We start from the raw sequence: 12559 nt of genomic DNA, 5'->3' as shown, positions 1-12559 counted from the left end.
GGTTAGGGGCAATCAGGCAGGCAGGCAGAGGCAGTTAGGGGTGATCAGGGAGGCAGGCAGGTGAGCGGTTAGGAGCCAGCGGTCCCAGATTGCGAGAGGGATGTCTGACTGCTGATCCCACAGGGATCCGGCCTAAACCGGCAGTCGGACATCCCCCAAGGGGTCCCCAATTGGAGAGGGTGCAGGCTGGGCTGAGGGAACCCCCCCCCCATACATGCTATTAACATGGGTAAACCTTGGAAATATTATACTAAGTGAAAGCAGCCAGTCACAAAAGGCCACACATGACTCCAGACGAATTTTGTGCACTGGGCCACTAGTACCTATATATTATTTCACATAAATAGGAGCACGAATATTGATGTCTAACCTTTTTTCACTTACCAGTGACTCAACAACATCTTTCCATCCAAAAAGTGAATCATTTTTAACATTAATATAATAATAAATTACAGCCCTAACTGGTTTGTTTCAGTGGATAGAGCGTCGGCCTGCGGACTGAAGAGTCCCAGGTTCGATTCTGGTCAAGGGCATGTACCTTGATTGCAGGCACATCCCCAGTGGGGGGTGTGCAGGAGGCAGCTGATTGATGTTTCTCTCTTGTCGATGTTTCTAACTCTATCCCTCTCCCTTCCTCTCTGTAAAAAAATCAATAAAATATGTTTCAAAAATAATAATGATAAATTACAATAATATATTTAACTGGTCCTTTATTGCTTTTCTATATTTCGTTATTGTAAACATCTTTACATATATCTTTTCATATGTGTTTAATTCTCCATTTTAAAAATAAAATTGCTGGGTTAGAGGGTGTATACATTTTCTATTTTGAAACACGTCACAAATCTCCTTCTAGGAAGTTGGGAGCAACTTGAACTCCCACCCACAGGCTTGGGAGGCCCGTTTCTGCCAGTCCTGGCTCTTCACTCAGAATCCAGCGGGAGTTTTGTGAAGTGGATACAGTACTAAGAGCAGGGCATTGTCACTCTGCTAAGTCTGCCAATGTGTTGCTGCTTAGATTTCTTTGATAAATAGGAGGATTGAGTCATCTTTTCCTATTTCAGTTGGCATTTGGATTTCTTCTTTTGTGAATTATCTGCATATTCTTCACCCCAATCCTTTTAGCCCCCTTGAGGTCAGAATTTATCTTCCCTTTTAGTGTATTTTTTGTTTATTCTCATCCTGCCTTGGTCCTCTACTTCCAATAGTTGTCATTTCCTCACTTTCTCATCCATATTAGTATATATCTTTTCTCCAGGTATTAATGAAAGTGAGATTAGTCGCCTGGAGTGTTTCACTCGTGTGAGTTAAAGCTGCATCGTGACTAATAAAGGAAAGCTGTCACTGTTCATGGTTCTTCAGCTGGTTGCTTTAGCATCGAGAGTGGGGCTTCAGTACATGTGTGTAGGTTTTATGTGGTGTGGTCTGTTAACTGGCTTTTATCTTGCTATTTGTTTCCTTCTCATTCTTAGTTTTTAACATTCATTCCTGTGAAAACTTGGCAGGTTGGGCCCTGGTCGGTGGCTCAGTGGTTAGAGCATTGGTCCTCACACCAAAGGAGAGGTTCAAGGGTTTGATTCCCAGTCAAGAGCTTGTACCTGGGTTGCAGGTTCATTCCCCAGCCCCGGTCAAGGTGCATGCAGGAGGCAACTAATCGATGTGTCTCTCTCACATCCATGTTTCTCCCTCTCTCTCTTCCCCCTCTCTCCCTGCCCTTCCACTCTATCTGAAAGCAATGGGGAAATATCATCGGGGAAGGATTAAAACAACAAAAACTTGGCAGGTTGGTACTGATGCTGTACACTATTTTAGTAATAGAAATCTTGCTCTGTCGTTAGGCGGGGCTCTCCGTGAAGCCGGGCCTTCCCAGGAAGCCCATCCTCCCTCTGGAGTGTGGGTGCCAGACCTCCTCTGCTCTTGCATCACTGGGACAGGGTCTAGGTTTCTTCCACAGTCATTGCAAGGATGTAAGTTTCGGCTTCTCAATTGGATTGTAAGCTTTTCGGGGTCACACTAGTGCCTTCTTTGGGGGCCTCCAGCATCTCCAGAATGCTTACTGCAGCGATGGACTCAGAGTTAGATTTTCATCCACATCATGCTGCTAGTAAGTGTGCTGAGTCCAAGAGAAGCAGGAAAACCCAAGACCAGGTTTGTCTTTGCCACTTACCAGCGGAATGGCCTTGGACGAACTTCACAATCTCTCAGGCACGGCTTCCTCCTCCGTGAAACGCAGTGCTAATAACACACTTCCTTATTGAATGCTGTGATGGTCAGTGCCCAGGGCACAGTCAGCTCAGCAGTCACAGCTGGAGAGACACTCGGTGAGCCCTGGTGGCCCCCAGTCTCAGCTCTGCTGTCTCTCCCTAACGTGGATGGGAACATCCAGATCTAGGGGAGCTGGTTGAGGTGGCAGTGCACTGAGTTTTCCCGTGTCCCTGAGGCTCCCGCGCCCTCTGCTTAAAGACCCTGTGGAGTCTGAATCTGGTTTTTTTCCGACACGGAGCCTTCTAATCATTCAGGGGCTTAGCACAGCGCCACAAGTTTAAAGCATGCCAAGTTCCCTCGTAGGCTCTGCCAATGTTTCTTAAATGGGAGTATGCGTGCCTGCATGCGTGCACACACACGTGCATGTATTTGTGAGCGTGTGTGTGCATTTGCGTGTAAAATGTTTGGAAGAAGTAAAGATGGGATCAAATTTTGCCTGGCATCACAACTAACATCTCTGGTAGCCCCTAAGCATTCTGCCAAATGGACTCTAATTGGTTTCCTTTTGTTCTATTTTTATTTTGTAGGCCTTTTAATGTATAGGGAGCCAACCCCTTCAAATGAGACATTTTGTCATTACAACATGTTATTTAGTTTAACCGCCACGGGCCCAGCTCAGCCACATTGAGGACTGGGAAGGAGGTTCTGAGCCGTGGCTGTCCCCAGCCTGACCACAGTGGTGACCCACAGTCTGCCATGCACATGTCCCAGGACTGAGCAGGCCGCTCAGTCTCTGCGGCGTGGGCTCGGCATCTCCCCCGCGTGGTGCAGCGCCGGCCCCTCCTGGGCTGCCTCGGTGGCCCTGCTGTGGCACGTAGCAGGAGAGCCCTTCTGGCCCACGTCACCCTGGTGTGCTGATTAGACAGGAATCAGCAAGTCTGGTGAGCACACATTTAATGTGACACAGATGTGGGACATACTACAGATCTTTCTGCTTTGCGAATTTTCAGCTTTTTGCATTTCATCAGTGTTGCTTATTATTTACAGAATGTAACTCGAGACAGCAGAACAGATTGTAGGTTTTATAAAAGGTTTAGGGGGTGATGGGGCCTCAGGGGATCTGGGAGAAAAAAATCCAGTAGTGCAGAATGTTTGCTGTCCAGACCAAACAAACCAGTTTGCCAAGGGTTGATGGACTGTGGCAATCAGTCCCATTCATGTTCTCACTGGGGCACTTAATTATAAGGCAGCTCGGCCTTCTTATCACCAGGTGAACAATAATCTTTTGTCACCAGGTTGAACGTCATGGCACCGGGCAGAGATGTACCCCACTTAGAGGCACCACAGGGTGCCTCAGCTGCCAGCCTGTGCTCGGCTTCCTTCCTGTCCAAAGGGCAAGGCCGCCCCTGAGCCAGTCCCCATTCAGACACATGGGCGTGCTCCTTGCCTCATTCTTGCTCTGGCTTGATACCCAGGCTCTGTGGCAAGAGCCAGAACAAAGAGAAAGATCAAGATACTCTTGAGGGCATTAGGATGATGGGCCAGAGCCAGGATGACCAAGGTCAAGGAGAAGGTGCCATCTCTTGGTTGTAGAGGGGCCGGTTTGACTAGTGGTGGCTTTGGCATCTTGAGAAAGCTTGGCCAGGTTAAATTTGAAGACAAAGAATGAGAATGCACCAGTTGGCCAAAGGAAGATAAGGAGTAGGTGATTGATTGGTGGACATCTTTGTTTCTAGGTCAAAAAGAACCTAAAAGTTGGGATTAAAAGAATGAGAGCCATACAGTAAAAACCCTTGGGAGAAGTTTGTGGAGTTTGAGCCAGTGCAGAGAATCCCTCATCAGGAGGTTCTGAGCTGCTTACGGGTCAAGGTGGGGTTGGACCCTCCACAGGGAGCCGGACCCCTGGGCCCCACTGCTCTTTCCTCTCCTGGAGAAGTGCCGCCGGGGCGCTGGCCAGTTGTCCCGGGGAACACGACCTAGTTGTGACCTCGGTCAGTAACTTTCTAGTGTCACTCCTCCGTGGAATCTTCAGCATGCTTATGCTCCAGGGGTTCCTGCGTCAGTCCCAACCCCCAGCCTGTCTCGGAGGAGGAGGAGGAGGAGGAGGAGGAAGAGATGGAGGAGGAAGAGGAGAAGGTGGAGGAGGAGGAGAAGGTGGAGGAGGAGGAGGAGGAGGAGGAGGAGGAGGAGGAGGAGGAGCAGGAGCAGCCCACGACAGGCTGCCTTCTCCACTCGCTTGGCTTCAGAGGCGGCCCCTGGGGCTCTCCTGCCCCCAGTTATAACCCAGGCTAGTGGCCGCTGGTCCGTTCCTTTCTCGTGTGTGTGCTGCGTACCCGCTGTGTGCCCAGCACTGCTCCGGGTGCTGGGGCACAACAATGCAGAGAAGAGACTAGAACTCTGGCCTCACGTGGCCTCCATTCCGCTCTCACCAGACTTTCCAGGCCTCGCCCAGGTTCAGAATGGGAGCCCCTCCCTGGGGAAAGTTGGGGCTGGAGAGGGCAGGCCCCTGGCAGGCTCTGTGACCCTCCTCCCAGGGTCTCAGTTTCTCCCTCTCCACCCAAAGGCTGACCTCAGGGCTGACACTGATCCTGTCCACCCCTTGAGTGTGGCGGCTGTGTGCACGCTCTCATTCACGGGGCGGTTGAAGGTTTCAGTGGCCTGGTCCATTTTGAAGTATCTTTTCCTTTTGCATCTCGTTTGTTTGATAGTAAAAGCTTGTGTAAAAAGTCCGGCCTGAATGAACGGGTAGGTGGTCTTGAAAAAGCAACAAATCGCAAAGCAGGCCCCTTGGGGGCTGCAGCACCCCCAGACCTGCTCAGCCTCGGTGCTGAGGGGGGCCCTTCAAGCATTGAGTGTGGAGGCCCCCAGGGCAGGGTGCTGAGGACAGACAACCCAGCCCCTCAGTCAGCAGCTCCACTTTCAGGGTGGATGGATTTAGGTTGCCTTTCAAACTCCACTCAGAGCAGGTGCTCTCCCCGGAAAACCTCTGCGATGGTGAATTTGCTAATGGCGGTATGCTAGAACGCTGGTCATTCCAGGCCTAGGAATTGGGCATTTGGTATCATTTCTCAAGCTGCTAGGCTGCTTAGCTCTGGCTCTTTAAAAAAAGTTGAAGCAAGTAAGCTCTGTTCTGGGTGGGGTAGGCCAAGCGAGTGTGCACCTAAGAAGCGAGGCACTGGCTCCTTAGAAAAGCCCGAGTGTCCAGACACTCGCTGTGTCCTGGCACGGCAGGAAGTCAGGGTCCACAGTGAGCCCTCAGTCTCAAGCTTCACACCTACGTTTTAAGTCTTGCACTTAGGTGTTTTAAATTGACTTGACATACAATGATTGTGAATAAGGGTAGGAGAAAGGGAGACAACGTTTATGATACCTACTGTGTGCACTGTGCTGGGCACTTTTCGTATGTCATCTCAATATGATCAACCAGTAAGTATTATATTCTCATTTATTGATAAGGAAACTGAGGCTGAGAGCAGCTCCGTCAGGATCACTCGGCTAATAAGCGACTGGACTGGGGTTTCCCTCTGTGTCGGTTTCTTTCCAAAGCCTTATGTTCTTCTCTGTATCACACCCTCTTAAACTCTCCTTAAAAAGATCAACTGTTGCTCTGGACAGTGTGGCTCAGTTGGTTGGAGCGTCATCCCATGACCGAAGGGTTGCAGGTTCGATTTCCAGTCAGTGTACATAACCTAGGTACTGGGTTCAATCCCCAGTTGGGGCACCTTCAAAAGGCAACTGATCAATGTTTCTCTCCCTCCTCTCCCTTCCTCTCTCTAAAATCTTTTTTTTTTTTTAAAGAGAGATCAACTTTGGGGGAAGATAGGTAACATAATGATTTTTTTTTAAATTATGTAATCATTTTCTAGAAATTGACCTGCAAATATCTGGCTTATTTAGTCAGTTTGTTATCATTAGAATTTGTACTTAATAGCCACAGAATCAAGTTTACCAGAAATTGTGTATTTTGGCCGATGTGAAGTATCTTCGGATTGGCATTAAAAGTGACAGTTCAGCAGGGAGCTTGGCCATGGCTGAGGGGCTCCTGTACGCATCTGATTCAGAGTGGTGGACTAGAACACAAATGAAGCGTGCTTGCATTTGTAAAATACCTCATTTTTGTGATAGTGTAGAAAGTTGCAAGCCACTTTATCAGTTGTCTGCTTTTTTTTTTTTTTTTTTTTTTAAAGCACAGCGTCCCCAGAATGCATGCAGAAGTGAGGCGTTTGGGAAATCCAGCTCGGGCAGGTGTAACCTCACTGTGATGTCGTCCCCTTGGTTGGAATTCCTTATGAAGCCAGTCTGCTTTGCCCCTCCCCCAGCCCCATGAACAGTTAGTTAACAAGTAGTAGTTTTGTTCTTAGATTTTAAATCCCAGTGGGCATATCTGTGGCATTAGTCCTACCCGCTGTCACAGTTGCAATGTCATGGGGTCCCCAAAATATGTGTTAGGTTATAGGAAGCCTTGACCCCTATAAACAAGTCAGGTGTGAATCCCACTGATGGGAGAAAATTCAGCCCAGGCAATGTCTTCCCCCACCGCAGGATGTCAAATTCCTAAAACGTACAGCGACCGTAATAGAATTTCTAACGATATGATTCAACATCTTTCCCACATTCGCAATTGTGACCATACAATGTGGGAGTTTATGTGTTGTTACACAATGACTTCAGCACTCTAGGGAGAGGTAAGGAGAATGTTGTTAACAAGAAAGCAAGGGGAAGGGGGAATATTTCAGTTTGAAGCCAGTTCCCCAGTAAGAAAACTGTGTTGGACGTTGGACCCAGCCCACCTTGGGCTTCAGCCACCTGGGCTAGGTTAGGTCCTTCTCTTGTACCCAAGGCACCCTCTACAGAGGAGCGTCGTTGCTGTCGTCATCATAGGTAGCATTCTACTGAGTGTTGGCTATGCACCGAGTCCTGTTTGTTATAAACATATACATGTGTTGACTTCTCACAACAATCCCATTATTATCCCCATTTTATAGATGAGGAAACCAAGGCTCCAAGAGGTCACACAACTTGCCGTAGGTCCCAGTTTGTAAATGGGGAAACGGGTTCAGCCCCAGGCCGCCTGGCTCCGGAGCCTGTCCTCTCAGCCCTTGCTGCCTGTTTCTGTTCATCTCCTCCATTAGGTTCCATAAGACCTCTGGCAACGTGGTTCCTGCCTGTCTTCCGAGAGCCTGGCGCTGGCCTGTGCATATGCTCAGGAAGAGTCCACTGCATGGGGTGGGCGCTGGGGCAGAGGCGGCACAAGCCATTCTCAGGCTCTGAGCAGGGTGGTTTTCTGGCTGCTCGGTTTGGATCCTCCGTAGCTTCATTTAGGAGCCAATCTCGACTGCCGTGGGGTTCCCTTCTGCCCAGCCTGGCTTTGTGTTCAAAATCCAAATTGTCGTAGGTATTTGGTAGATTTCTTGATTCAAGATTAAACACAGAGCTCAGTAGTTATTAACCCTATGTGTTCAGTACCATCCCTGGATAGGTTCTAGAAAGTGGGTTTCTGTTTGTCCTGGGCTCCGATGTAAACCGAGCCAAACTCTAGGCTTTATTCCAGGAGAGCGTCGGTGATGCCCTGCGCTGAGAGGAGCGGCATCGGCGTGGAGAAGGGGTGCTTTTCCCCTACGCCGGGGAGGGCCTGCAGGCCAGAGGTCAGAGGTAGCTGGTGACCCGCAGGTTTCTCCGCCTTCCAGCCACTTTCCGCTGGCCGGCAGTGGCGACCAGGGGAAGCTTAACCACCGCGCTCCGTGCCGAGTACTGTTTAGACTATTGAGTTCCTTTAGAGACTGACAAACGCTTGATTGAACCATTCAGTCGAGAATCTTGGTGTCTTAGAACTGTTAGCCATTAGCCATATCTGAAGAGATGGTCTGGGTTGACTTGCTGTTCGCAGCCTACTTATTTGTGCCATCAAACAAGTATAGATAGATAGATAGATAGATAGATAGATAGATAGATGATAGATAGATATAGATATAGATATAGATATAGATATAGATATAGATATAGATATAGATATATCAGTAAGAGATTTAATTACAACAAAAGTCTTAGACGCACACGTGAAGTAGATGCAGGCACAATCCATCACTCTGTGGGGTCAGTACGCGAGCCCCTGAGGAAGATGGCATCGTCAGCAGAATAAACAGTCTGTCGCGCGGGGAAGTCCCCTGTTTGGCACACACTTTCTCCTCCTTTGCGATTGTTTTTGAAACTCACTGGGTTGATAGACATTGGCCATGACAGATTTCTCAACCTACTGATAGCTTAAGCTGTACAGGAGTATGTGTATGTGTGTACAACATCTGTCTTCAACTAATAGAACTATGACATAGTTACTCATCGTGTGAGCGAAGAACAAATAATGGCTGGCCAACTATTGACCCTCAGCTGAAAGGCGAGGTCAGCCAAGTGGGACTGGTTAGGTCTTCCTGCGTCACCTTGTTTGGGTTGTTGTTGCCTAAGGAGGATGACAGGACTGTTTTCATTGCTCTGCTCCTCGGCTGGGGCCTCCAGTGTGTGTCAGAGAGCAGTGGCCAGGCGCAGGCGTGGGCATTGATCTCTCTCGCCGGCAGATATCTGCAGTGTATCAGCCACTGTATCAGCAGCCCTTCCCCGGGGAGACCCGTCCGTGCTGCACAGCCGACTCCCTGACGTGTTCATGGAGTTCAAAGCCCGGGTTGGTTTGGTGCTGACATTTTGGATTAGCTGGTTGACTGGAAGGCCTGCTTCTTTCTATACACTGTGAAATTTGTAAACCGCAGCCGCCGAGGGCTTAAAATGGCCGAGCAGCCCCCAGCTGGCAGCAATTAAGTACACCACAGACCTCTGGCTAAACAAAGGTTTGTGGAGTCAGAGTTGCTGCATATGCACTAGGCAGACTCATGTTGTAAACTACCTTTTATGTCCAGGTTCGTTAGCAAGAGATGCTGTCAGCTGCCGAGAGGTGAGTGGGTGGAGTGTCGCCACCTCTTGTTTAATGATCTGTTATCCGCAGGATGTAGTGCCAGACCTGCCCTGGAAGCAGCCAGTCTGGACAGTAGGGGTGAGGGTGAGGAAAGGAACGGGCCAGCAGGGGAGGCCTGGGCGGGTGAGGGGGGGTCCTTCAGCGGTGGGCCTGAGAACTTGGCAGGGATCTTTCAGTTCTGGTGCCCATGGGCAGTCGCTAGCCACTCCGCTTTTTTATTGGACACCATTACCCTTTAGGTAGAGCAGAGAGGGTGGGAATGAGAGGACAGTAAGGTGCCATTTTATACCCGTTCGTGTAGCAGAAAGCTGGTGGTGATGTGGTGATGAGAGGCACGCTTACTTCCATCGCCCATTGTCCAAGGCTGTGCAAGGTGTGGGCTCCCAGGGCTCGGGTGCAGAGCCCAGCGCCTTTCCTTGGCCTCTCTGGCTCCCCGGGTCCCATCAGAGGAGGTTAGGGCTCCAAGTAAGTTTCCTCTCCTTGGGGGCATGTTTTTCCCACTTCAGTGGAAGATCGTTTCTTGCGAGGGAAGTGCATGTGTCAGCCAGCGGAGGCATAGCTTCATGACTTTGCCCCCAGGCTTCTCCTTTGCTTTGAAGATCAGTGAACGGGACAGACCCACCCCGGCCCTTTCCGTCAGGAGTTGGGATCCTAGCTGGTTTTCATTTTGCCTTGATTTTGTTGACTCTCAGAGCCCAGACTCCAATCTTCTAGCTCTCCACCAATTTGCGTGTGACCTTTCCTTTCTTAGCTCAGTAGTCACAGTGGCCCCTATCCCTGCCCCCACCCACACACACATTCATTTATTTACTCGTCTAAGGTGCATTGCTTCTCCCCCGTGAATCGGGCGCTGTTCTAGTTCCCGGGCTAGCAGGAACCAGACAAAATCCCTCTTCTCATGGCGCTTACATTCCAGGTGGGGTGCCACGCAGGGAGCAAACATTTGATCTAAGTGAGATGTGAAGCAAATGTGTTTTGAGCACGTGACTAATGGTATCTAATTGTATTCTGAAAGGGTCAGCCCCATCGCTATGAGGAGAGTGGGCCGGGTGGCAGTAGAATAAGGTGTAAGGTTATTGTAATAACCCATTACTGATCCAGAGGTCATCGCAGTTGTGACCGAGATGGAGGGATGTTGGATTGGGGATGTAGATGGACATCGAGCTGCAGAGCTCCCGATGGGTTGGGGGAAATGCTGAAAGGTGGTGAGGAACAGGCCCCGTCACATCTCTCTTGGAGAGGCCTCTGAGCTTCTGCCACCATAGCCAGACCTCTTCCAGGAGCTTCCTGGGGACAGAATGGTAGGACCCCGTGGGGAACAGACACTTGGCAGTGTTGGGAGTGGCCGTGGGTGTTTCACTAGGTGGGGACTAGAATGGGGCTCTGCTGCCAGGAAAGCCCCCCTCGCTCCCTCCCTCCGTTTCCTTACGCGCCCTGGTGGCTGCGTCCTCACCAGCAGTTGCCCACCTCTCCGCCGCCCTCCACCCTTCAGTCACAGTTCGCATCTAACCAGCCAACAGGAGGCCTGTTGAAGAAGAAGACATTGAGACTGCGCCTAGTGGGAGTTGGGAGTGTGTGATATAAATATAATTACCGTTTACCCATTCCTTTAGCCCAGGCTGTTGGGACTTCTTTACAGTCCCTTTACATCACCCTGGAAGAGCACAACTAGTAGTTCTTAGGGCACTCTTATTAGTGAGCTTTTAAAAAAATCCTCGCTGGATTTCTGGCTTCCCAGCACAGAGCAAAACAAACACCCCCCAGGTGTGGACTTGGGACGGCCTGGCCTGGTGAGCGGAGTGGAGTGCAGGCCTGTCCAGGAGGATTTGCACTTGCCCCAGGTTTGCAGCTAGCCCATTGCGTGGCCTGTGGCAGCTTGCTGACTCTCTCTGCCCGTATCATGACCCCAGTTGGCCCCCCGGGGCACTCGTCGCCCTTGCAAGGACCTGGTTCTGAAGCGCCGACTCGGGGTGCAAGCCTGTGCCTCTTCTCGATGTGTCTAGAGGGGTGTTGTGCTTTGGTGGAATCCAGGAACAAATAATGAAAAGTACAGCAAGTACAAGGCCGTGGACAGACCCGGCACACTCTTATCAGTCATCTGAAATATGCACAGCCTTTCCAAGACAAATACGGACTCCTGTTCCTAGGAAAACACCAGAAAGCACTTATCAGTTATCCTGTATGTGGTTTGTGGACAGAGACAACATCACTGCCCCGAAAGCCATAGCAAAGCAGATTCCTTCGGGCAGCCGACAGCTGAGTGGCCTGAGTGAGAGCCACTGCAGGACACAGGCTGTGGCCTGGGGCCCGTCCACGGAGCTTTCTTCCCCCACGTGATTCCTGGGCCCCTCACCCTGTCCCCAGCAGCTGAGCTCATCGTAGAAGAAATCCAGCAGCTGGGCACGTGCTTTTAAATGCCCACAGTCCCTCAATCTTCTCCCTGGTCCCTGCAAGTCTGGAGGTGCCCGGGTGGAAGTCCAGTGGTGATGACCACAGCAGGCACGGCTACCGCTGGTGGACAGCCCCATTCTGTCAGGCACAGGCTTGTCGGGCATTATTTTATTTGATCTTCACAGCAGTCCTATGAGGCAGGTGCCAGCATCCATTTTACAGAGAAAACTGGAACCGAGGGTTAAAGAAGTTAAACCTGTCCATTTTCACATAGCCAGGAGATGGCGAAGGCAAGGTTCTAATTCAGAATTGGTGTCTTTAACCCCAGTCTCATTGTGCATCCCAGCGAATACTGTGGTTTGGTTCCAGTCACTAAATGTAGAGTGTGTTGCAGTAAGTAGTGGGTTTGTCTCAGATGAAGCTGGGAAATCATTTTAACACCTAACCTCTGCTTTTTGTCCATTTCCCCGTGTAGGACGCAGGCGCACAGGGTGCGGAAGCCGCGGTGCTGCATGGGGCCCCAGGGGCTGCTCCCCCGCTACTCGGAGAGCCAGGCCGAAGGGCAGGAGCAGCTCTTCAAGCTGACGGACAACATACAGGACGAGTTGTAAGTGAGGATCCGGCGTGTTGGTTCACGAGTTGTCTTTTCTGTCTCTGAGTCTGAGAAGTTCCCATCTGACCCGAGCATCATCATGACTCTTAGACCTTGGAACTGCTCAGAGGCCCAAATGTTTTAGAGGTTCAGATAAGCCTCTTGAAAACAGCCTTTTACTTCAAGCTGTGCTTCTCAAACTGAGTTTCAGAGTGGGGCCTTCATGTTTTATTTCTAGAAAGTGGCAGTTTCTTTCTAGATCAAAGAGAGACGATAATAAAATACTCTCAATTTTAAGGGTTTTTTCCCCTGTAAAATTGTCTTAAACTTTAGTGTTCTAGTGTTTGCTGCTGAAAGCTAGTGAAACAAGGCAGATAAACCAATAATAACTAGTAGCTCAAAATACGGGG

The 12559-nt window shown here is 50.0% G+C and overlaps 1 protein-coding gene across 5 annotated transcripts in view; it reads left to right on the top strand.

The window, feature by feature from the left end:
- The window catches only part of VPS13D (vacuolar protein sorting 13 homolog D), a 224219-nt gene that overhangs the window by 199304 nt on the left and 12356 nt on the right, over positions 1-12559 (top strand). For all 5 annotated transcript variants that reach the window (XM_079777542.1, XM_079777539.1, XM_079777543.1 and 2 more), the window contains one exon: positions 12033-12164. In XM_079777542.1, the coding sequence (XP_079633668.1) occupies positions 12033-12164 (132 nt within the window). The remainder of the gene's footprint in view (positions 1-12032; positions 12165-12559) is intronic.

The sequence above is a fragment of the Cnephaeus nilssonii genome (assembly GCF_951640355.1).
Source record: "Cnephaeus nilssonii genome assembly, chromosome: 7".
Classification (NCBI taxonomy): domain Eukaryota; kingdom Metazoa; phylum Chordata; class Mammalia; order Chiroptera; family Vespertilionidae; genus Cnephaeus; species Cnephaeus nilssonii.
Note: the sequence above shows the minus strand (reverse complement) of the source record. Positions and strands in the feature narration are given on the sequence as shown.